General features: G+C 50.6%; 1 protein-coding gene across 4 annotated transcripts; it reads right to left on the minus strand.

Moving 5' to 3' along the window:
* Positions 1 to 3806: 3806 nt before the first annotated feature.
* Positions 3807 to 25509, minus strand: TPM4 (tropomyosin 4). 4 transcript variants are annotated; one of them, XM_082381381.1, is made up of 9 exons: positions 25311 to 25506; positions 20200 to 20325; positions 15728 to 15861; positions 13022 to 13139; positions 12384 to 12454; positions 11365 to 11440; positions 9515 to 9577; positions 9359 to 9428; positions 3807 to 5246 (listed from the first exon to the last, which is right to left on the minus strand). In XM_082381381.1, exons 1-9 carry the CDS (start codon positions 25422 to 25424, stop codon positions 5164 to 5166), a joined length of 855 nt encoding a protein of 284 aa, XP_082237507.1. In that variant the 5' UTR covers positions 25425 to 25506; the 3' UTR covers positions 3807 to 5163. The 4 variants fall into 4 exon arrangements, with proteins under 4 accessions (XP_082237507.1, XP_082237510.1, XP_082237508.1 ...); XM_082381382.1 differs by lacking the exon at positions 3807 to 5246 and adding an exon at positions 8200 to 8349 and having other exon boundaries at positions 25311 to 25509; XM_082381384.1 differs by lacking the exons at positions 20200 to 20325; positions 25311 to 25506 and adding an exon at positions 19659 to 19930.
* Between the last annotated feature and the right edge of the window lie 31 nt (positions 25510 to 25540).

Raw genomic sequence — 25540 nt, forward strand, 5'->3', positions numbered from 1 at the left:
CCGCCTGTCTCGGGAAGATGTGGGGAAGGGGCGAGCTGGGCACGGAGCCGGAAGCAGCCCGAGCGTGCCGCTCATTGGCCGGCGCTCAGGACAGGGAGGACTGCGATTGGCCAGCGGTGAGGAGTCGAGGGGCTTCAAATGGGGACAGGGTAGAGGCGTGGCAGCCCGTGTCCCCTCCTTCTGCCCTCCACTCTGGGGCGGCCCCGCCCCCCGATGAGAGGGGGAGTGCGGGGAGCTTGGCCAACGGCTCCGCGCGCCCTCAACCCGGGGGCGGGGTCTGGGGCGCGTACGCACGCGCACCGGGAAGACCGTTGGGCGCCAGCAGAGGGCGCACGCGCGTGGGGGTCTGTGACTCCCGCCCTTCAAGGCCCGCGCAGCCTCAGTTGGTATCGGGACGAGCGCGGGAAGGCGGCGTGGCTGTGTTAGTACCGTGTAGAGGTCTCCGCGTCCGGCCAGGGGGAACCAAAGAGAAAAGGAGAACAGGGGCGCCGTCACAGTCGAAGCGAGGTCCCCTCGAGACGTGCTGCGGGACCTCGGCGCTGGCCAGGGGACCTACCTAGAGATAGCCAGGCCCCAGCCACCAAGCTGTGTACTGAGGCCCGCAGGACTCCCCTGGTTCTGTGCCTGCCAGTGTTGTTAGCACTTATAAAAAATACATGAAATACTTTATCCCCACCCCGACCCACTGAGGTAGGTATTATTGTCCTCCCCGCCCCGCCCCCCCCCCTTTTTTTGGTTTGAAAACCGAGGCCAAATAGGTTAAGTGACTTTCCCAGGCTATTAACCAGGTAAGTTGGTTTTTGAACTCAAAGTGACCAGCTTCAGAGGCTGACGTCTTGATCATGATGGTTTCCTGCATCGTAGAGACGGGCCACACACCACCAGCGTGGCGTCACCGCTATGTGTCACTCTGGGGTCAGTCCTGGAGACTTGCCCAAGGATCTTAAAAAAGATGGCCCCTGCCTCTCCTCCCTCCAACTGCAGCACGTTCTTCTGCTTATTTGGCTCTGGTTAGGAAAAGCTGCAACCAGGGCCATAGACCACTTGGTTGGCTTCAGCCTCTGTGGCATTTGATACTCTTGACTACCTTCTCTGGCAGTTCTCCTTTTCTTGGTACACTTCCCATTTTTTTAAAAAATTAATTAATTAATTATTTTTATTTTTGGCTGTGTTGGGTCTTTGTTTCCGTGCGAGGGCTTTCCCTAGTTGCGGCAAGCGGGGGCCACTCTTCATCGCGGTGCGCGGGCCTCTCACTATCGCGGCCTCTCCTGTTGCGGAGCACAGGCTCCAGACGCGCAGGCTCAGTAATTGTGGCTCACGGGCCCAGCTGCTCCGTGGCATGTGGGATCTTCCCAGACCAGGGCTCGAACCCGTGTCCCCTGCACTGGCAGGCAGACTCTCAACCACTGCACCACCAGGGAAGCCCGGTACCCTTCGCATTTTATTTGCCTGTTTCTTTTATTACCTATACCTCCCCTTCTCTGGGTGCTGCTTCTCAGATTCCATTGCAGTCTTTTGGTGGGGGGGGGTTTGCTTGGTGTTCCTCATGGTTCTTTCTATGTCTGTTCTTGCTTCCGGGGTGATCGTATTCACTTCTTGGCTCCTACTGTCTCCATGCTGGTGATTCTCAGAGAACCCATAGCCCAGCCATCCCTCCATGTCCCAACTACTTCCTGGGCACCTACCTTTGGATCTGTCAAAGATGCTTCAAGCTCATCATGTCTACAACTGAACTTGTTGTCTTGTACTCACACTAGCTTGTCTTGAATTACTTTTCTGAGTGAGGCCTAAGCCACCATACTTTTCTTTCATCCCTCACAGCCTGGTTTTTAAGGATGTTCTAAATACCCCTTAAACCTTGCTTTTCTACTTTTTAAAAAAATTAATTTTATTTTCGGCTGTATTGGGTCTTTGTTGCTGCGCGGGCTTTCTCTAGTTGGAGCGAGCAGGGGCTACTCTTTCTTGAGGTGCATGGGCTTCTCATTGCGGTGGCTTCTCTTGTTGTGGAGCACGGGCTCTAGGCACGCGGGCTTCAGTAGTTGTGGCATGCGGGCTCAGTAGTTGTGACTCGTGGGCTCTAGAGCGCAGGCTCAGTAGTTGTGGCACACGGGCTTAGTTGGTCTGTGGCATGTGAGATCTTCCCGGACCAGGGATCAAACCCGTGTCCCCTGCCTTGGCAGGCAGATTCTTAAGCACTGCACCACCAGGGAAGTACCTTGCTCTTCTATTTCTTTTGCCCGTTGGATCATCACATCTCTCCACTGCTCTCCCTGATCGTTTTCTAATCCAGATTCCACCCTGCAGTGAGCTTAGTCTAAAACATTTATCCAATATCCATCCATGGTCTATTGGCAGGATATATTCCTCACAATCTGGTCCTAACCTCACCTTTTGTTCCACCCACCCTTCATGGGATTGGGAACTCCCCAAGAGCTGAGACATGTCAGTTTAACAAACGTTAAATACTTATAATAGGTGCTGAGGCACCAGGATGACTAAAACAGTATACTGAGATTAGATTACAGCCCGGGGGGGTGGGGAGGAGGGAGAGGAGGAACTTCAATCTAGCAGCAGTAGGGCACTTAGAGGAGAGCATTATACTTTATTCATCGACATTCCCTGCCTCTACCACCTAAACAAGCTCACAGTGTCAGCTAAATGTTGAATTAAAATGAAGGAAATGTTTTTAATTGTACTTGGTAACAAAAAAATTGTTTGCATACTGCATTCTTGTCTTAAAGGCTTTCATTTCTTTTTGATTCCCTAATCCCCTTCCCCAAGATCAGATCTTAAGGCAGATCTCAAAGCAATTCAGGTAGTGAAACTGCAGTCACCTTTGACACTTTCTTCTTTAAGTTCCTGCCATCCAGTAAGCCAAGTCTAAAGATTACTTTCCTTCAGATCACTTCTTCTTATTCCAATCTGGCAAGCACTGTCCTGGATGAACTGAAACAGCTTTCTAACTGATCTTCCTGCCTCTAGTCTGCCCCCACTCTAGTCCTTCCTGGCAATGAATGCTAAGTGGATTTTCCTAATTTATTTCTTTTCTTTCTTTCTTTCTTTTAAAATTTATTTATTTTTGGCTGTGTTGGGTCTTTGTTTCTGTGCGAGGACTTTCTCTAGTTGCAGCAAGCGGGGGCCACTCTTCATCGCGGTGCGCGGGCCTCTCACTATCGCGGCCTCTCTTGTTGCGGGGCACAGGCTCCAGACGTGCAGGCTCAGTAGTTGTGGCTCATGGGCCCAGTTGCTCCGCGGCATGTGGGATCTTCCCAGACCAGGGCTCGAACCCGTGTCCCCTGCATTGGCAGGCAGATTCTCAACCACTGCGCCACCAGGGAAGCCCTCTTTTATTTATTGATTATTGATCAGTGGCTCTCCACTCCGGACCAAATTCAGTTCAGGCTCTCATCAATGTGGACCCCGCCTACCTTCCAGCTTTCCTACTTCTTTCCTTTATATATGTCACACAGAGAAAACCTTATCCAGGCAGGCCTTGTGCTTTCCTGACTCAAGTGATAGGGACCATCTTTCCTGCTCCTATCTTGTCTATTAAAATCTTTCACATTCTTTTAGTCTGGCTCAGGCAGGATTGGGAATAACAAAGGACAGGAGCTTTGAGTTACTAAGGCAAAGAGCTCTCACCTGTAATATAGAGATCATAATCCTTATATCAGGCAGTCATGGTAGACAGCAAATAAATAACATTTGCTGAGTTCTTGGTACAGTTATCTTTCCTTTCTATCCCATTTACATTTGTCAAACCATAATGCTGTGTATGTCCCCACACACTCTAAAATTCACACAAATTGTAGTTTATGTAAAAATTTATTTGACCAAAATGTAGAAAAAGTGATACTATTACATATGATACAGTTGCAAGAATCTAAATGAAAAGTGTGGGTTTTATTCAGTTGCACAGTTTGCTAGTGTATCTCCTGGGTAGTGTGATGCTTAATAAATAGGAGTGAGGGGCAGAGGATTTGGATAAGCTAGAAGCAGGGTGATTTTTAGTCAGAATTGTAAACTTGAGTTGGCTCCCACACTGCTGGGGAATGTGGAATGTTTCAGCTCTGAGATGTTAACTGAGAAAGCAGAAATATAACAAAGACAAAATGTGCAGCCCTGCCTACAAAATACTCCATATCCAGTTTAATCAGGAGTTTCTTGGTCTTTGATTAACTTTGTCCTGAAGAAGGAATTAAAATTCCAGATAAGTAAATCTCCAATTTGCCAGTCACTGGAGTATAGAGGAGATGAAGTTGGGCCAATTACTTTTTCATCTTTACTTTGCTGTCAGAGAGGGCCATTCTGCCCAATATTTGTTTATAGAAAAACAGTCTTACTCAACTATTGATGCTAGCAGTGTTTTTGATACGGCTTCTCTGAACAGGACTGAATTCTACAACATTCATTCCTGCTGAGTGGATGGCCTCCTATCGGAGCAGATAAGCATGGGTCATTATTGGAATAAGACATCAGCTCCTCAGAGAACAACTTTAGAGTGAAAGAAGCATATAGAAGAGCATATCAAGGATCTATTCTGAAAACATTTGGGTAATTATTATGGCTCTTTTCCAAGCATTCTCATGCTGACTGCTCAGAGGATGTTTGTTCTGCACGGTGGAGTGTGGAAAAGAGCCAGGATGATTAGGTTAACCTCTCTGGTTTATGACTTCCCATAGTAATCCCACCCCCACCCCCCTGTTTTGCTCTGGATGGAAAATCCCCACCCATTTTAATGTGACGGTCCCTGGCCTCCTATAGTGTGACCGATGGTGGATATTCTTCAACCTTTTAAATTGACCCATGACTAGATATCGGAATCTGTGTTTTGAAAGTGTGAGGTTGTCTATTCTCCCAGGAGCCAAATGCCCTCAGTCTTAAGAGAGTATGCTCAATATGAAATACCCTGCCTACCTTAGGAATAAATGCAATTTAAGGATAAAAATAGAGCTGAAAAAGCTGGTGCCATTTGGGAAAAGGAAGGAATAGATTTAACTGGTGCTCAAAGCTTCTCTGATACAAAATATTTGGTCATGTGTTCATAATTTGCTTGACATTTCCAGCAAAGCGAAGAGGCAATAACAAAAGAAACTTCTTACAAGAGAAGAGAAAGACACGGAGCTCTGGAGTTTCTTTTGGAACAAGACTCTTCTGTTTTGGTTATATACAGTTTAGTTCGTTTAGTGTCTGATCCAGTGTCTGATGTAAGCCCACATTCTCTTCTTTGGCCTGGGCAAGCTTTTCTGGTGAGAATTAAGAATGAGGGAAAAATAAATTAATAAGCATCTTTGTTAAAGGTAAAAAAAAAAAAAAAAGGTTTCTAAACTCCACATTGCCAGAGTGAAAGAGCAGAGAAAGTACTCTGCATTTTAATTATAGCAGAACACCAGGGACTAGTAGACACTAAATGCCAGGTTTGGGAGCCGGATAGGGTTGCAAAATAAAATACAGGTGCTCAGTTAAATTTGAATTTCAGGTAAACAACGAATAAATTTTTTAACACAAGTGTATCCCAAATGTTGCTTGAGATATACTTATGCTAAAAATTTATTCATTGCCTATCTGATATTCAAATTTAACTGGGTGTCCTATATTTTAATATGATAAATCTGGCAATCCTAGAGTCAGAACACCTGGATTTAAGTCCCAGTTGGGCCAATGAAGTAAGCCATTTAACCTTTCTAGGTCTCAGTTTCCCCATCTATCAAATGGGGATAATAATACCATTGTATGGCATGGGGGTTATTATGAGGAACAAATGAGAAATGCTTCAGAACTTATGAAATGCTACACAGATTTTAGTCTAAGATACGGATGACTTAATACATTTTCTCCCTAGTGCTGGTTAATTAATCCTTGAGCTTATGGTAGGGAAAGATAATCCTGTAACCCATCTTTCCTTTGGAGCTTCTGGGAATGGCTGTTTAAATTCCAGGCATAATTGTGTTATTGTTTCTATGTGTCCATAGCAGTGTAGTCAAACTGCAGGTAAATGCAACATGATTGAAATTTAAGCCAGACTATAGGTACATTATTAAGTAATTGAGCTGATGAAACAAATAAAAAAAAAAAAAACAACAAAACCCAAAAATCTAAGATGCCATCTAGGGCTGTGCATGACAGAGCATGAGAGAGAACTGGTTTGCAATGAGTGATGGCTGATAAGGACTAGGGCCAAGACTTATTAAAATACCAGAGGAAAGCAAAATGCCTCATAAAATGTGATATGATCAGCTTGGAAATTTTCAGAAAGAATAAAAATGACTGCGAAAGATGGCAGCCTTTCAACTAAAACTACTGAACCTTTCATTTGATGTGGCACTTTAAAAAAATCTAATCTAGTGACTATGATCTGGGAGGATTCTCTCAGAGGACAGTTACTTGGGCCTGTCCAGTCTGGATTAACAGAAGTAACTGAGGGCCTACTATGTGTGAACCAATTTCTCCATTACCTCATTTAATCCTCAGCAACTGAGCTATCACTTTTGTTTTTGCAAAAAAGCTAAGCAGCTTGTTCAGGGTTGCACAGCTAAAATGGTAGAGCTGGGATGTAAACCCAGGTTTCCCAACTCCAAATCCCGACCTCACTTCACACCTTGCCACTTGGATTCCCTGGCATCTACTTTGTCATTAGGTCTGAGACTAACTTTCCCCTATAGTGTTAATTGCCCTTGAGAATGTGACAGGCCCCCACGCTGTCAACAGGTAGAAGTAGATCTCCACAGCCCTAATCGCTAAATGAAGTTCCACCTAGGTGCTTAGTTATGCAGAATGACTGGATAGACAGGGCTGCAGTGATTTCAAAGGGTGGAGGCTACATATGTCTGGAAAAATCCCAGGAACAGATATGCAGAGAGAGCAAACAAAAAACACCTACCCCTACACAGTTTAATCTTTCCAGGGGCATATGTGTAGCAATATGCGAGGGGAGTGGTTTATGCAGAAGTTCAGGGTGGACAGCAGTTAGGAACAGAGAAAGGTTGGAGGTGGAAGGGCATGGGTAGTTTAGGGAAGATGTATTTTGGAGGACTGAATCTAAAGAATTGTGACAGAGGTTCCCACCTAAATAAAAAATTACTGGATGAGGAATAACAAGCTATAGTGACCAAAAATTAATGATCTAACTGGAGCTTTTCATGCCATTTTCAGGTTCAGGGGGCAGCCTGGAAGACGGCTTGGACATCAAAATGTCAGTGTTTCTGGGACAATTTAAGGTGGTGGCAGCGGTGGGGTGCAGGGGAGAACCAGACAGACTATTTAAAATTTGGATTCTCTTGGGAAAACTGATGAGCTTTTGGTCACCATAGGTGTGACCTTTTAGCACCCACACGCAAACTTTATGAGCTCTCACTAAACCAAGGTTCCTGGTTCTAGTTAATTCAAGTATGAGGGGAGATAGATGTTAGCATCTCAGGCAACTTCGTTTGGAACTCAGGAAAGAGTCACCTTACTTCCTTTGTTTGGCATTCCAGCAGCCTCCATTCCCTTGCCCTGTTAATGGGATGCCCTTTAATCCCTTGTATAGTTGTTTTCTAAGGGCAGGGTGTAGAGGTGAGCTTCACTGGTGAACTGCCTCCCAGGACTGGGAGCTGGAGAGGTGTTCCGTGAACAGTGAAGACATAGGGAACCCCAGGCACCACTCTCCGAGTACATCACAGAGAAAACATGAGAAAAGGAGGACTATGGAGACCAAAATGCCATTGCCGCTATTTGAATCCACAGATGAAGCCCCATCCAAAGGTAGCCTCTTTTTAGCGATAAGCCTGCTGGTGTTTGCAAGTTCTGCTGACTCTATTAAGCTGCTCAAGAGGTTGGCTGAGTCTCCATTCGACATAATTTCTATTTAAGGAGAAACTGCTATTGGCGTGCAGATACAGTTAGCTAATACATTTGAGAGCTCAGGCCAAGTTGGCATTTGTTTTTACATTGTCAGAAAAGAATCATGTGGGCATAATTTTCTTTTTGAAACGAGCTCTTCATTTGAACCACTCACTTTTGGTTGCAATCATGGTCAAGGGCCTCATAGCTACGGCTCAAAAGCGGCAAGTGGAGAAAATGAAAATGAGAGGGCATGAAGGTGAGGACCGCCTGTCTTTATTTCGGTCACACAGTCACAGACACAGCAGACGAAGGCTTGAAAGTTCGAACCAGGAGGCAGGAAACTGGAGCTTCTAGCTTCTAGAAGCCCACAGGAGTATAGGCACCACAGTGAGAAGGCAGACTTCAGTATTGCTAGGACAGAGGGCAGCACCCCAGCCGCCTCTTAGAGAGAGGTCATGTCGTTGAGAGCATGGTCCAGCTCCTCGCTGATAGCTTTGTACTTGAGCTTCTGAGCATATAGCTCGTCTAGAGGGCGGAGGTCCCCAGGGAGAGAGTTCAGAAGAAGAGGTACAGGGTACAGAACGCGAGGGTCAGAATGGAGTGCCACACATGAGCAACGAGAGGAAGAAAAAAAAAGTGAGAAAACAAAGCATGAACTAGGAGAAAGTTGTGTCCTGTGTAACACAAAAGAGAAAACAAAAGATCTATGGAGTGATTTCTAAGTGGTGTGAAGTTCTGCAGGGGGTTAGCCATAATGAACCTTTAAAAAGAGTGGTGACTAGAAATGGCTAGAGCTTCTCCCCACCAGTCTCCCACCCCAGGTTATTTCTGACTTTCAATGATGTCATCCAGTCCAAAGGCTATACTTTGGAATGGGGCATTTTCCCTTATATGGAAACCTCACTTCCTAAATCAAACACTGGGACACATGGTCTGAGGGATGAGTTCTGTACCCTTTCTGGGTGGGACAGGCAGTTTGGGAGATTTCGTTTGAACCCCAAGATTCTGGAATTTCTGGGTTATTTCATGAAGAACATGGGACAATTTTTTTTAAAGATGGAACTCTTCAAGAAATTCTGGGATATGTGGGCACCAGACTCACAGACTGGAGTCTTAATTCAGGTCTCCACGGTCTCTGAATTTCCATTTTCTCATACTGTGATAAGCTTTGCACTCTCTGGGAGAGAGCTTCTGTAAAAATGCAAGGCATTTAAAAAATGCAAGGCGTGTCAGAAATGAGCAAATTAAAGGAAATTCTAAAGACTTGAATCAGCCATATTTGTGTCTCTATACTCACATGTGGAGCTAATTAAGCAGAAATATTTTAGTTCTTGAAAAATGGCGACCCTAGTCTGAATTTGATTTGCACTGTTCCATTCCAGGGCTCCAGACTTCCACATGTGACATCACTCTGCACTTCGCTATCCTAAAGTGGACAAAGCCCAAATCAGCCTTTCCAGATTCCCCCCAACTGTCTGGGGACGTGTCGTGTAGAGGGAGGCAGAGCAAACATAATTATATGGTAATTTCATACCTTCCAGGTCATCAATTGTCTTTTCCAGTTTTGCAACTGTTCTCTCTGCAAATTCGGCACGGGTCTCAGCCTAGGGCAGAAGAAAGGAGTCACTATGACTGCTTTAAGACCAGCCGCAGGAGAAACCTGAACTAGTTGGGTGGAAATCACACGCACCTCTTTCAGTTTGTCAGACAGAAGTTTAATTTCTTCTTCATATTTATCCTCCTTTTCAGAATACTGTGGGAGAGACCAAAACACTGCTTTTAAAAAAGGAAGGGAAAAAAGCACAGAAGAATGCATGTTCCCTGTTCCTCGGAGAAAAGTGTGTGCTTGAAGCTATGAACCTGCCTAAGAAATGGAGACAGGCACCTTCCCAGGCAGAAGAACTGGGTGCAAAACTCAGAGAATCTGGGGGAGATCCCTCTGGGATGCTATTGATCTCAAGATCTGAGCTGATAACTCAGGATACACATATGATGAAGATGGTGCAGATGACTGAATGGAAATAGGCTACTCAAGGCCCTCCACAGCAGCTGGCCTAACCTATGTTTCCAACCCCACTTCCCACCAGCTTCCCCAAGGTGCTGGCCACTTCCTAACCCTATTCTGAGTATTCTCTGGTCTCCAGCCCTTGACTACGACTGGGCCCCCTAGCATGGAATGTTCCATTCCTCATTACTATCTGTCAGAAGTTATGTTTGTCTTTCAGGGCTCGACTCAGATGAATAGTAGCGAACCTTCATTAACTGCCTGCTATGTTGCTAGATATCATCAATCCCAATTTACAGAAGAGTAAAGAGTAACAGAGAGGTTAGCTAATTTGTCTAGGGTCACATGGCTACGAAGTGACAAGCCATGACTGGAACCCGACTGGAATTTGAGCTCCTGGCCAGCATCCCGCTCTACGGTCTTTTCTAACGTCACCTCCTCGTGACACCTTTCCCAACTTTGCGAAGTCCCTCTGTTGAAGCCCCACAGCACTTTGTTACTTTATCAACCCCTCTACTCAGCTAGACTTCGAGATCTTCAAGAGCAGAAGCCGTACCATCACTGTAGCATCTCTCCCCGTGACCAGGGCAGCATCTGGCATACATGTGTGGTCTGCATTTATTCACCAACTATTCTAGTATGAGATATACGCCAGGCACAACGCTAGGACTAATGACACAGCTCTAAACAAGACATAGTCCCTGTCCTTAAAACCTACAATCTAGCAAGGAAGGCATGCAATTGATTATGATAAACGTGATCAACCATCATGATAGGAAAAGAAGTAGGTGGGGCTACACAGCTGAGAAACACCTAATCTAGATGAGCAATCAGGGAGGGCCTCTCATGCAGGGGCCTAAAGGATGAATAGGGGGTTGCCAAGCAGAGAGCAAAGGGAAGGCCACCCCGGGCTGAGTGGACAGCAGGTTCAAAGCATTGAAGGTGACCAACATGGAATGTTTGTGAAACTGAAGTTCAATGCAACTGGACGGGAGTAGGAGGAGGGAGAATGGGGAAGAGATGAGGATGCAGAACTCAGCCGCAGGGGTTGGCGGGGGGTGGGAAGAAGGCCATGGAAGAGCGTGTATGTTGCTCCTAATGCTCTCTCCTGTAATGACTGCTTTGGGGACTGTTTCAACTAAAAAAGCCCAATTCCACCTTTGATTGCCGCTCGACCTTCTAGAAAGTATTTCTGGAGGAACCCAGGGATTCAGTTGAGAGGCTCTGTAGGCTCTGTATTTATGTGATGATGCTCAGATCTCCCTAAGAGGCGCCTGACCAGGTCCCAATCTCATTCCATCTCCACCTTCCGGGAGGTAGAGATAAAAGATGGTGCTAAGACCCCATCTTAAAAGGGGGAAATCTAGCCACGGGACACCTCTCTCTGTAGGGGAAAAACCTGGCTGCTGGGCACCAAAGCTACTGTTAGCAAATACAGGTCAGATCCCTGATACGCTAGCACGCTCCTGCGTACGTTGGGGGAAGAAAAGAAGAAAGTCCGGCAAATCACCCTCCAGCTCAAGCCAACCACCAACCTTTTCGGATGCAGCCTCTAGCGACTTCAGGTTGTTAGTGACATTCTTGAGTTCTTCTTCCAGGTCACCACATTTTCTGCCCAAAGACAAGGGATTTTTGTGTCTTATCTTACATCAGGCAATTCCTCTAAAAGAAGTTTTCAAAAGGAGGAATCGCACTTCCAGGGGCCCCCAGAAGGAATGCGGGGGGAAAAATGTTAATGGGTTTTTCTGAGACACAGCGCTGTGTGTTTATCAAAACACTATCATGCCAAGCAAAGGCGCGGCAGGCCGAGGAGTATTTGGAAGGTTTGTAAAGCACTCCTGGGCTCCTGCCAAGTCTGAGGCAACAGGGACTTGTGAAATCTATGATTGATGAGGCTGACTCCGGAAGGTGTTTAAGAATGAGATGGAGGCCGGGAGCAATCAGAGTTTACACCGGACACTCCAGGACGCAAGCTTGGAACGGATTTTCGAAACCAGATCTCTCTCAGCACAGCAGGAATGCTCCGGGAAGCTGGATTCCTCGAGCTGGATTCCTCACCCAAGTCCGAGGGGGGAGGCTTTTTGGTTTTCTGGTGGGGAGCTTGTGGGGATTCTGGTCAAGCTTCTCACCTTTCCCCCCAGGAATGTGTCCCAGTCAAACAATGACATCAAGAACAAGGCATTTAAACACCGACATGGCACCCTGCCCTCAGTGTTCCCTTAAGAAGGCACAGCCTCCTGAAGGATCCTCTCTGGGAAAATGGGACTTCTGGGCTTCTCTGCTACTGCCTGTCTCACTCATCTTTCCCAATACCTTTGTGGGAAGAGTCAACACGTGGGCAGCACTGCCCAGGGCAGTAAGAACAAACAGTCGCCCATCATTCTTTGTCAGCCATGGAGGCAAAGAGGAGGCACTGAGCAACGAGTCTCAGATGCCCATCCACTTGGCCAGAGGCCCTGGCCGGTATCCATTCCCAACACAACCGACTCCCTCCCAGCTCCACCCCCGCCCCGGAGCTGAGCTGGGCGCCACTCAGCCTTGCTCTGCCACTCACAGTTCAGACACCTCGGCACGCTCCTCCGCCCTCTCCAGCTCGCCCTCCAGGATGACCAACTTACGAGCTACCTGCAGAGATAGGAAGGATCGACCAAGACTGAGCCCTAAGAGCCACATCTAGTTTGATGCCCTCCCCCGTGCAGACAGCAAGGCCACGCCCAGACCATCTGCAATGTGGGGCTTTCTGCTGCTGCTCCGACCCAGACAGTCCCGGAGAAAATCTAAATTCTCTCCCTCAGGCCCCGGGAAGTGAAGGAAGAGATGGGACCATGAGGGCAGGCAGAAGGAGCAACTGAGCTTTCATGGTCTGAAGACCCACGACTGGGGACCACAATTCCCCGTTTTAGCCTAACACCAAGCTGCAGGACAAAAAAGGGATCTGATCACTTGGTTTCCCCATTAAGTCGAAGTCCCCACTTGTCTGAGTGTCACAGAATTTCCCAGGACTTTTGGCATCGTGGAAGATATGGTTTCCTAGCCAAGTGGCTGTCTTAGGAAAACAGATGTGGACACAGAAGGACAGCTGAGCTGACCAAGAACTTCCTTTAGGCGGCCCCAGGGTTCTCCCTATCACAGATCCATTTCCTCCCCACTTCCTGCTGCTGCCATCTACCAGCCCCACTCACCCCCACTCACCTCCTCGTACTTGCGGTCAGCCTCCTCAGCAATGTGCTTGGCCTCTTTGAGCTGCATCTCCTGAATCTCCATCTTCTCCTCATCTTTCATTGCTCGGTTTTCTATCACCTTCATTCCTCTGCAAGGAGCAAACCTCGTCATTACTTCCATACATTACCGCCTCATCACACACCTCCATGCATCTGCTCATCTAAACACTTCTCTGACATCTACCAAGAACCATACTCCAAACAGGAAATTGTAGGGCTGCTCACATTCACTTCATCTTTGCCAAATGCCAGGCACTAAGTGCCTCAAACTTCACAACCCCCGCCCCCAAAGTAGGTACATTATCCCCATTTCACGGAGGAAGAAACTGAGGCATAGAGAGGCTCAGTTAAGCAAGTAACTTGCTTAAGGTTACACAGCCAGTAAGTGGCAGAGCTGGGATTCAAACTCTGGTGATGTGGCTCCAGGGTCCATGCTCCCATCCTACAGAGTCTCTCACTGACTAGTAACAAGGGGGACTTGTACGCCAGCAGTTACCACGATGTGATCGGAGGTCTGGGCCCAGCTTGGCTGTTGGAATGATGAATTCTGCTGCAGCGAAGGGGTGTGTGTGTGTGTGTGTGTGTGTGTGTGTGTGTGTGTGTGTGTGTGAGCGAGACAAGGCACTTTCCAGAAGAGAGTCCACAAATGAACAAGAAGGAGAAAGGTATTCTTCAGTGAGACAGAGCTGTACAAGAAAGCCCCAGAGGAATGAAAGAATATGGCAGGGAGGTCAGGGTGGCTGGACCATAGGCTGCTTGAGTGACACACTAAGTGTTTTATGCCAAGGGGACGTGGAACCACAGCAGGGTTTCAAAAGCAGGAGTGAGTGGAAACCAGAATGATGGATGGACTGCAGTGGGAAGACCAGGTAAGAGGCAGGTACCCACAGAGTGATGGGTGAGGAAGGCCTGAACTGAAGTGGATACTGAACTGAAGTCCACTTTGGAAAGGACAGTGTCCTGGGAACGGCTGGTAGTCTCCTACAACTTTTGACCGAGAAATGGAGCTCACTCTAGCCTGCACTGCTTGGGGTGGACAAGGTAAGATCAGATACTTCCAAAGAAGAGGCCAGTGCAGGATAATGTATCGATGTGTGTCGTGCCTGCCCACAGCAGAGGACCATATACTTCTTTTTTTTGTTGTTGAATTTTTGAATCATTTAATTTTTTTATACAGCAGGTTCTTATTGGTTATCCATTTAATACATATTAGTGTATATATGTCAATCCCAATCTCCCAATTCATCACACCACCCCCACCCCCACCATATACTTCTAATAAATACTTTCATTCGGACTATCACTACCATTCTCAGCTGACTATCAAAACACTCTCCATGTCTGTACCAATCCTCAAGATCATCAAGCTTGGAAAACCCTCTGCAGTAGTGGAGAGATCACAGTGACTTGTCCAAGGCCACATAGTAAACGGCAGTGGAAGGACTTAAATCTAGATTCTCCATCTCCCAAGTATAAAATTCTTTCTACCTAAACAGCAGTCTCTAACAGGGGTGCCATCAAAGGCCTCTGGTAACGTGATACCAATAAGTGAGGGGGCCTTCCCAGGCTCTCTTGGTTTGCCTTGGGGAAGTCACAGAAGTGAGACATCTGGCCAGGCTGGTCTGACTGTGAACAAGGGTAGCAGCTAATCTAGGCCCCAGGCACAGCCATGAGCAACTTGTGACTGGATCCTTCACACTTCCTTGTGACTGCCCTGAGCTGCCACCCTCTCCCTCTGTTAAGTGGCTGAAGCAGGGATCTGTGCCCTGGGTAGGGCTATTCCACTGCACGGGAAGAAATTTCCCACTTGGGCAACTCGAAAAGTCAATCTCCAAGATTCCCCAGTTGGTTCTGCATCTCCAGTGTATGGTCACAACAGTACAATCGGGAATGAACCCTTGGGAGGAGTATATACCAGAAAACTATGGTGGATGGGTCCGGTGAGAATTCTGTTGTGGTGATGTGGCAGATACACGAGGACCAATGGGCCAGCCCACACCATGACCACACAAGGAACCCATTTACCACCACACAGAGACAGCTGCTTCTGTGAATTACACAATCTGCCCTCAGTCCTCCAGAGCCTGCGCCAAGGCGTGCCAGAGAACTTGCCCACTCCGGAGGACACAGTACCCTTCTGGAGGCAGCGTAGCTCTGTCAGTGGCAAATATATTAATGGGACTGGTTTGTGCATGTCCCTGACATACAGCTGTCCAGTAGCCCAAAGCCTGAAGCACTGCTAACGATCATCTATGTAGATGGCCCATTCCAAATTTTCATCCCCCGCCTTCTCACATCACCCTGGAAACTGATGTCTTGAGAACACTGATGACGAGATGCACAGGGACTTTCAGGGAGAATGTGAGAAGCAGCGCTCTGCAAACTGATTGCCAATGACAGTTGCAGTTGCAATCTTATATGTGCCCATTTTTTGCCTTCTTCTGCCTGTTGTTAGTTTTCCTTTGGAACCACCACATCAAATGCCTCTACATACAGCATGATGGTTTACAAGGCGTTGCACCTACGTACAAACCATATGCATTTGTAAGTATGTGCACACGTGCATGTCCGTGTGATCTCATTTACTCTCACCCCAGCTCTGGGAGGTCCGCTCTACAACACGATCCCCGTTTCCCAGAAGCAAACGCTAATGCCACTGGGTTCAAAGCGTCCTTACCTCTCACTCTCATCTGCAGCCTTTTCTGCCTCCTCCAGCTTCTGCAGGGCGGTGGCCAGTCGTTCCTGAGCCCTGTCCAACTCCTCCTCAACGAGCTGGATGCGTCGATTGAGAGCTGCCACATCACCTTCAGCCTAGGGAGGTCAGAGGTGCAGCCAGGTTAAGAAGGAAACAGGTCAGCTAGCAGCAAGAGCCCTCCACTCACACAGTGCCCTTTCCCCCAGCTAACCCGCTTCCCCTGCCAAAGCCCACCCAGGAATCCAGGTGATAAGGAATTCACACTCTGTCTCATCTGGAGAATGTGAATTTTCCGCATGATCTTTCCCCCAAATGTCAGCAAACATCCACCACAATAGGACAGTCTGTCAAGTCAATACAGGAGAGAGAGATTAGTAAGCGGTACGTTCCAAGAGGACGGTGCTGGCCTCTCCATGGTATTTCTAGAGAGCAAGGCCACCAGTGACCGGCTCACCCTGTCATATAAGGTCTGCTCCCAGCCACCTGAATGGCAAGACAAATGCAAGAATCTGGACGCCTCAGTTACATGTTGGCCATAAAGTTGGGAGGGAGGCTGGGGGCAGCCCAGTTGGAACGCCATCCTTAACCAAGCCTGGCTGAGAGATGCTGGGACAAAAAGATACAAGAAAGGAAAGGAAAGAAAACTTGGTTACAGGCATGGGAGAGATGTCAGAATGTTGTTAGTGGCTTTTCAAGGTGTTTTCACCTACAAGGAAGGTAATATGGTGGCGTGCATAAAAGCAAGAACTCCAGGATCGCAATGTGCTAGGTCAGAATCCCCGCTCTGCCAGTTTATAGCCATGTGGCATTGGGCAGGTCGTTTCACGGCTTGCTCTGAGTCTCCCTATCCCAGGGCCTGCTTGCCTCACTCCTCTGTGGGGACTGTAAAGGAAGGGTATGGCATTGCACCTGGCATTTGGGAAGTCCCACAAAGTGCAGCTCTTACTGCCATGGTTTCACCTCATTTAATCCCCACATATCTCACCCATTTTACAGCTGGGGAAACTGAGAGATTCAGTGAGGTGAAGTAGTTTGGTTCAGTGTCACAGGGCTGGTAGGAAACGGCTTCTTGAGCCCCAGTCCAGGGTTCTTCCCTTGCCGAACCTGTGCTCTGAGTCCTGGGGGGGCCTTCGAGGCCACACACTTAGGAATATTGAGAATTGGTAAAATGGAGCTCAACCGATGGGAGAAATATCAAGCTACCCTGGCTTCTTCATAACAAGACAAATAAAGAACCTCCGAACTGGGGAAGGCTGTAAACATCAGTGGAGTAATCGAATGAGGCCAGAGTTGCTGAAAAGCACAGAGTCAGGAAACTTTTCTTAGCTCCAGAGTCCTAGCAGCAGAGGCAGCAGAAGCTCCCACAGGTGTTTCTGATCGCAACTTCCTCTGAAACATCAGTTTGGGGAATCCATTTACACCACTGATGAACCATTTTAAGAAATGTCACCCACTCCTTCCAATGAGTGGGTGCTTTGTATTCTTTTTAAATTATATGAATCTTAACTCTTTCAGCAGCTGGGGCAGGAATTGACTTCCCCCCCCCCACCCCACGTTTTTTTAGTACACTCACAAAATTGTGCAACCAACACCATTATCTAATTCCAAACGTTTTGTCACCCCAAAAAGAAACCTCATACCCATTAGTAGTCAAGGAACTGACGTTTTAGATCATGCAGAGGTGCTTGATTCATGAGTAGTCTTAAAAAAAGAAAAAAAAGAGCGCCTCTTTACGTGGGGGATTCTGAATCCTGACAACCAAGCTTTTGGCACATTTTCAACTATCTGGAATCGAAACAGTTCTGAGATACATTCACATATGTACATACATACATACATACATACATATGTATTTTTGAAAAACTGCTAGTCACTGCTAGTCATTTTTGGTTCCACCCCTTCCTGCAATCAAAGCTTCTACATGCTACAAAGGATTTCCCTTATAAGGTAAAAGAGGCTTGCTAGATACATGTGGCAAAGGAACAGGAAGATGTCGGTTAATCACACAAAAATCTAAACGAAACCAGCTGTCGGGAGGCAGACCCAGAAGTCTGCCACACGCCGGCTCTTGGCTTTCTCTACAAGAGACTGAAAAAGGTGGCCCCCCCCTTCCCCCCTGGGCTCAATTCCTTTTGCCCAGGAAACTTCTTAAGGCTTTTCCCCTTTTCTGATCAAGAGAAGCGTGCTTTGAAAAGTGAACTTTTTAAGAAGTTCGAAACTTTCCAAAAACATGTCTCCTCCCATACTGGACTGTCCCACTCCTAAGTCTTGGCTCACAGCTGAGGGCCATTTTTAAGCAGAAGTAATTGTCCTCCAGAGATGACTTGGGATGAGATCAGAGGGAGGGTTATGCCGGTTACGTGTGCGAAAGAGGCCAAACTGGCTACTGTTGGAGGCTTACACCAGGTTTCTGAGGCCTCTTCACGCCAGACCAGCCCTTACAGGATTAAACGCTTTGACTCTGGCCAGCGAGGAAACAGTCTGGGGGCCTCTTCCCCAGACCTGTCAGTACACATGGCAGTTCCATCTGGTTGGGCTCTTTTTCCACTTTTGGGGTTCCCACCCTGAGTCCCAGCACTCCAGCTTTCAGGGACCCTGGGCTTCCACCCTCTCCCCCAACTTTCTTTCCTCTGAGTCTTTGCACAGTCTCTTGTCCCGGAAAACTCTTATTTATTCTATAAGACTGCTCAACCTCCATTTTGAAGCCCACCCCACTGGTTGTCTGCTTCTGTCATGCTCCCATAGCAGAACGCAGACACACCCCGCCCGCAATGTTAATCAGCCTTATTTGTCTGACTCCCCTTGTCCCCCCACTAGGCTGTGAGCTCCTCTAGGGGTATAACGAGGGGAGAAAAAAGTCCAGGAATAGAGCTCGAACTATGTGCCAGTTGCCATGTAGGGAGGTTTTACTCCTGAGACCCTCCCAACTATCCTTGGGGTCAGCATTATTGTCATCCTTACTTTATAGATGGAGACACGCTCCTAGCAGTTAAGTACACCAAGTGGTATGAGATGGGATTGGAATACAGATCTCTCTCCAGTCCCACTGGTGGCCACCACCTGTCCCGTCCCAAGTGGCAATCAGGGGACGGAGAGAGGGCGGTGAGGCCCCCTCCTCATTCAGCCCCATTATCTGCCTCAAGCCCCGCAACTTGCAGCGGCCGCACACAAAACGATCTTGGGTCGGGGGCCCAGTGCTAACATTCCAAGGGTCTTCTAGAGGAAGGCGGGTTCCGCGGCCCGCGTTCCCGCAGGGACCAGCTGGGGAGGGAAAGGCCGGCGGCTCGGGACTGAACTTCCGCTCCCTGTCTGGAGCAGACACGTCGCCGCCGCGCCCCTGGGAACAGCTGGGAAAGTTCGGCAGGAACCGGGAAACCTCGGAAGAGGCGAGAAAGTGCGACGCCAGCTCCACTCCCGGTTTTGGCCTGTCCAACCCCAGACAATGGAAGCTCAACGTTTTCACTCTCACTTCCCGCTCCTAGGTGGAGTAGCAGCTCCCCGCCCTCCCCCGCCCGGACCCCGGCGCCAGCGGCGAGTCGGAAGGCAGCAGGGTGCCCCCTACCCCCTCTCCCCACTCCAGGATCGCGTACACCCCCCCCCTCCGTCCCATCCCCCCATTTCCCGCTCGGCCGGCCCCGCCCGACCCGGATGCGGCGCCCCCTCCCCCGTCCCAGGCCAGGGAAGGAGGATGGCGATGGAGGAATGGGTCTCAGCAGAGGGTCCCAGGTTGCGGGTCCGCGATCGGGAGCGCCGGGGCCCGAGGGTGCAAAGGTGGGATAATGTGGGCGATAATGGGGGGGGGGCCACAGCGGCGGGCGGGCAGGGAGCGCGGGAAGCGGGCGGCGCCGGGATAAGGGAAGAAAGGAGGGCGCGCCGCGGCCGGGGGTGCAGGAGCCGGCGCGCAGGCTCTCACTTTCTCTCGCCGCTCGCGCTCGCCGTCCAGCTCCCGCTGCAGGCCCTGCGCGCGGTCCTCCGCCTCATCCGCCTGCTGCTGCAGGGCCTGGATCTTGCGTTTCACCGCCTCCAGGGAGTTGAGGCCAGCCATGGCGCGGAGGCGCACGCAGCGGGCAGCGGGCGGCGGGCAGCGGCGGGCGCTCGTCTCGGCTCGGCTCTGGCGAGAGCTGCAGCAGCCGCACCCCGGCCCTAGAGCCTTTGCCTGCGCCAGGGCCGCCCCCGCCTCTCCCCGCCTCCGGCCCGGCCGCTGTCGGGGCGATGAGGTCACCCGGCCGGGCAGCCGACGTCAGCACCGCTGGGGGAGGGCCTGACGTCGGCACCGCTGGCCGCAGCTGCTGGAAAGTGCCCCCTTTCGGGACTTATTTGGAGAAAGCGCTGGGAGGCACCGCCTTCTCCTCTTCCTCTTCCTCCTCCTCCTCTTCCTCCAGCGCTTCCCGCCCGCCCGGCCCCGGGGCTCCTGTCCGGCCCTGCCGCGGGCGCCCCCATTACTGGGCACATACGTCGGAGGCTTTCTTCTCCGTCAGCTCCAGCTTCTCCTGCGCGTCCTTCAGGTCCTCGGAGTATTTGTCCAGCTCATCCTCCGTCCCCTTCAGCTTCTTCTGGAGCTGCGTCAGCTCCTCCTCTACCTGGGGACAGATAGGGGGACGCATCAGCCTGGGGGCCACGTCCCTGCGGCGCAGGGGCGTCCCCCGCATTCATAGGAGTCCAGGTTTCCTCATCTGTAAAACAGGGATAACAATGTCACGCACCACTCAATAAACGCACCACTCATACCTGTTAATATGACTTTCACATCCTTTCCTTATCCTGGGACCAGCTGTGCTTATCTTTTTTGGAGTCCCCCAATACTCTTGCAGAATGGATCACAGCTTTTGGGAAACAAGTCCCGACACGTCCCCTACAAACACGCGTTCAATTTTGCAGGGGAGTCTCATACTGTGGGCCTGGACCATCCCCCTGCCCTCAGCCTTCCCAACACTGGCAGCCAGAGGAGCTTCCTAAGTATGTTTACCCTCCCTCTGTCTAGAACCTGCCATGGTTCCCTATTGCCCAAGAGAGTGGTTCTCACAAAATACCCTGAAGGGTTGACAGGCTCAATCCCCGCCCCCGTCCCCCACTCCTGGACTTTGGGGGCTTACTAGAAGAGAGCTACTCCTTAAAGATCACTTTCTTGGAAGGCTCAGGTTAAATCTTTTAAATTCTTGCAATCTGGCTTGTGTTCGTTTTAATAAAAGTGTCCCCTGCATTCCCCACATTTTCAGTCCTCTTTTGTTTATCCCAAGAGTCTTGCCACCCTCCTGGCACCCCCAGTTTGAGAAGGTCAGGTCTATGGGGTACAAACCACAGACCCCTTCACCTCTCCATCACCCCCCACCACACCAGTCAAGGGTCAGCTCAGAAAGCTTTCTCTGTCACCCTCCCTCCCTCCCTCTGTGCGCCTCCCTCCCCTGCAGTAACTCTGGGCTGGGGCGGTCAGTCCAGATCAGGCTTTGACCTGACTTTATGTCTCAGGTGGTTTGACCCCTGGTCCTGTTCACGCTCCCAAGGTGGGCAGGCAGCCCCCATGGGCCCTGCATCCTCCTCACAGCAGGAAGCCCAGAGAGATGGAGTGACTTTCCATGGATCACACAGAACAGGATTGGAACCCACATCTGAACAGGCCCTCATAACAGGCCTGCTTTTCTGCATCCCTCCCTGACTTGCTCATGTTCACTCCTGAGACAATGTGCAAAATGTGCCAGGTTCTGTGTGTGTGTGTGCGCGTGCATGCATGCGTGTGTGCAAATTCTTAAAAGGGCTGCTATCCCAACCTCCCACTCAGCCTCCCATTTCCAGGGCTACTGAGTGTCCTACCGCTGAGCTGGGGAATGGAAAAGAGGGTGGGGGAATCAGAGGAGGAGGAGGGTGGCTGCAGCTCCGGCCCAAGACAGGGTCCACCAACCCTGACTTGACCTCTAGGCAAGGAGCCCGAGAGCCTGACTCCAAATCCCAGCTGTATGACCCCATCCCCTTTTCTGGCCTCAGTCTCCTCATCTGCAAAATGGAAGCCTTGACGTGGTGGTCTCTGAGTGCCCTGGCAGCTGCTTTTGAACTTCCACTTTCACTGAGAAAATGAGCCAGTTTCCTTAAAGACAGGTCAGCCTGACCCAGCGTCCACCTGACTTCCTTCCAGATCTGTGTGGTACGGCATTTCCTAGGTGCCAACTGTGTGCCAGGCACAATGCTCTTTTAACATGAAAAAGTGAGGGCAGGTTCTGCAGCATTGGGCTCATTTGGGTGTCGAGATTGTTTCTGACGACTTTTTCTGGCAATGTTTGGACAACAAGGAGTAGGGACTGTAATAAGGTAGGCAGAGGCCTATGAAGCAGTTAGAATGTGCCAGGCACATTACAAGTACCATCCCACTGAAGCCTCGTGTCACAGAAGGGTAAACTGAGTCCCTAAACAAGAAAGGGACCTGCCCAACGCCATACGGGTAGGGTATTGGAACCCTTGTCAGACTGATTCCAAAACAGATTTGCTTGACTGGTAGGCTATACTGTGCCCACTGCCCATCATGCCCTCCTCCCACTGACCCTCCACACCCAGCCCCCTCCCCTGGGTGGCCTGCACTGCTGCCCTGGGCCCCCAGTCCCTGTCCCACCCTCTCACCCAACCCTGACCCCTGAGGCAGGGGGTGTCCCTCCATGTTTGGCTCTGTCTCCCCCAGCCTGGGGCTCCTTGCGAGACAGGCCTGGGGCTGAGGTCACTCTGGGCTCCAGCATCACCCAGTATGGGACTGGGCCTGATGTTCACCACAGAACCCCGGGGGAAGTTTGCAGAATGAATCAATGACACAACTGCAAACCCCTCAGTGGTTGGAGCTGGGTCTGAAAAATAAATAAAATTGACACAGATTGGGCTCCTTTCCCTCTGTCCGAATTCCACACACAAAGTGTGTACGGGTGCGTGGTGCCTTGCCGGGGGGCTGAGCCTTGCACTGACCCTGCAAGGTCTCCCTCAAGTCACTTCCTTCTTGGGGCCTCAGTTTCCCTGCCTGTAAAACTTTGGCCAGGAGGGTCATGGGCTGCGTACCATAGTCCCTGGAAATGGGGCTTTTGGGCAGGGCTGAGGCAGGATGTGGGGTCAAAGGCCAGTTGGGGCGGATGTCACTGCCCTGGGAGGGGAGCGGGCAGGAAGTGGGCAGGCTGGGCCTCCTGGTCCCATTCCCATACTGGAGAGAGAGGGCTTGGAATTGGGACTTTGCTGCAGGTTCCCTGAGGGTCAGGCTGGCCTAAGACCCATGCTCTCTGGCCTCCTGAAGCACAAGGCAGTCCAGATAAGTTGAGTCTTTCACGACCTCCTGCCTTTGTCCCAGGCAGAACTGGCAATCTGCTCTATGGGGCTCAGGCTTCTGCTTTGGACCTCTGGAATCTTGGGTGCGCTGCCATCAGAAGGCATTGTTTGCCCCCATTTCTCAGATAAGAGCACTGAGGGCTCAGAGAGGGGCAGCAATGTGCCCTGAGTTACAGAGCTAGAAGATGATCTGGCCTGGATTTGAGCACAAGTCCACCCCAGTGGGCAGCTTTGTGGAAAAAAAAAAGAACAGAATGAAAATCCAGCTGGAGACCAGAGAACCTGTCCCTGCCTCCTTGGCCATGCAGCTGGCTGGACGCTTTGAGGAGCCTTCCCTTTTGAACTTGTGTGCGCCTTGGTAGAGTGTGCTTTATCAGTCACTCACACCTTAGTGCAAATTAGAGCCATAAAATTGCTTTTTTCTGAATTCCTAGCTAAGCCCCTCTTGGTAAGGGCTAAATGATGGATGGAAGCCGGCAGCTCAGGGCCAGCCCAGGATGGGTGTTTGTGTTTGCCAGGGAGGGAGGAGGAGAGTTTGTGGCAGAGAGAACTGGGGTGGGGCTGTCCTGTGCGGATGTGTCACAGGCGCCTAGGGCAGCCCCGGGACACTGGGGGATGGGGAGGCCCAAAGGGGAGGTAGGGCAGGGCAGGAAAGAATCCTGAGTTTATTGAGTGCTTACACTGTGCCGGGTACCAGGCCAAGGGCTCCACCTGCCTAGTCACCCCTCGTCCTCCCATGTTGGTGAGAGAGGCACCACTTTCACTTCCCCATTTCACACATGTAGCCACCGAGGCACAGAGAGGTGAAGGTGTTTGTTCCAGGGTGCTCAGTGACTAAGCTATGAACAAGGCCAGCCTGAGCTCAGAGCCTGCACTGTTACCTGCTGAGCTGGCCTGACGACGGGGATGGGCAGGGCTGGGCACTTGGTGGCACCGTCCTAAGCGCCTCCTGGGGCTTATTCGAGACCCTGATGCTCCTGAGGACTTGGCACTTGACCCCAAGGGTTCAGATGAGCTGTGTGGGGCAGGGCACTGTGGGAGGGCTCAGGACCCCCTTCCCTCCTCTCACTGGCGGCTCTGGCCACCCAGACACAGACAACTGACTTCTGCTCTGTCCCAAGCCACGGCCTTGGGACTGCCCAGCCCAGGACACTTCCATTAGCTCTCTGATGTGTCCCGGTTGCCCGAGCCTCCTGGGAACCCTGTCTCCAAAGCTCTGGGTCCGGGGCCTCTGCCTTCCACAGGTACCTCCGCCTTCCCCTGCCAGGCTCACAGCAAGGGCTCCCCAGAAACATAGAGACACATTGAGATTGTCAGGTTCACCCTCAAATCTCTACCCACCCCAGCCCCCAGCCCCTCACTCAGCTGCCCCTGCAGTCGGTCACAGCTGGCCCCGCCATGCACCCACACTTGGCCACTCTCCTTGGGCTGTCACGCACAGTCACACCTGAGTGTGCCCTGACACGGGCACCGGGTCACCCACACTCACACAGATACCCCAACAGGCACACACATACCCTGACACACGCGCACACACGCCAGCCCAAACACACAGTCACCTTAACACACACACACACACACACACACACTCACCCTGACACCCGCACATTCCATTAATGTCATGTCAGCTTTTGCGCAAGCACACACACAGCTAGCCTCTCCCCCATACACCCAAACCCATGCTGATACCACCATCAACACACGCAGACTCACAAACATAGCCACACTCTTTCACACCCACTTTCCAACAATCGCGCGCGCAGGCTTCCCTCTGCACACACATTCTTAGTCACCTTCACCCCTCCAGAGAGCTGAAACACACACGCAACACATGTGGACACACAAATGCTCAGACACACACAAATACCTTTCACACACACAGCATCCCCAAACCACCCCCTCTAGGATACCCCCCAACACTGATACCTTCACCCCAACACACATCCGCACACCCTCACATGTGCACACACAGAACCAGCCCACACAAACACCCCTCTCTTTCTCACACGCCTTCTTAGTCTCTCTCTCTCTCATTCGCTTTGCTCCCACTGGCTTTGCTGGGAGTGGGTCCAGTTGGCCCCCTCTCTCCCAGCCCAGGGACCCCTCCAGGGAAGACGAAGCATCACTCTTTCTCAGCCAGATCATCACCCCCTGTCTCTCCCCCAACCTCTGAGTACCAAGATTTCCCAGACCCCCACCGTCGGCCCCAGAATCTCGCCAGCTCAGAGAGGGTGCTGGGCTGCCCGGTGCAGCCCAGCAGAGGCACGTCTGTCACCTGCTTGCACTTCTCCTCAGCAGCTTTCTTATCCGACTCCGCCTGCTCGGCCCGGTCGATGGCATTCTCCTTGTCCAGCTTCAGCATCTGCATCTTCTTCTTGATGGCCTCCATGGCTGGGCAGTGGGGGGCGTAGGCGCAGGAAGGGCTGCAGCTAGGGCTTTGGCTGCGGGATCGAGTGAGCGGCGAGGGCGGTGGAGAGGGTCTTATAGGCTCCCCGGGGTGCGCCG

Source organism: Balaenoptera borealis, assembly GCF_965194805.1.
Source record: "Balaenoptera borealis genome assembly, chromosome: 2".
Taxonomy (NCBI): Eukaryota; Metazoa; Chordata; class Mammalia; order Artiodactyla; family Balaenopteridae; genus Balaenoptera; species Balaenoptera borealis.

Bases quoted from the DNA above. Each gene is read 5' to 3' on its own strand.
- TPM4 (XM_082381381.1), bottom strand. From the start codon at position 25,424: ATGGAGGCCATCAAGAAGAAGATGCAGATGCTGAAGCTGGACAAGGAG. The intron at 9,429-9,514 runs GTGCGTGTGATT...CTTCTGCCCTAG, and splicing joins TGTCTGACAAACTGAAAGAG to GCTGAGACCCGTGCCGAATT. The intron at 5,247-9,358 runs GTATGAAATTAC...AATTCTCACCAG, and splicing joins GACAATTGATGACCTGGAAG to AAAAGCTTGCCCAGGCCAAA.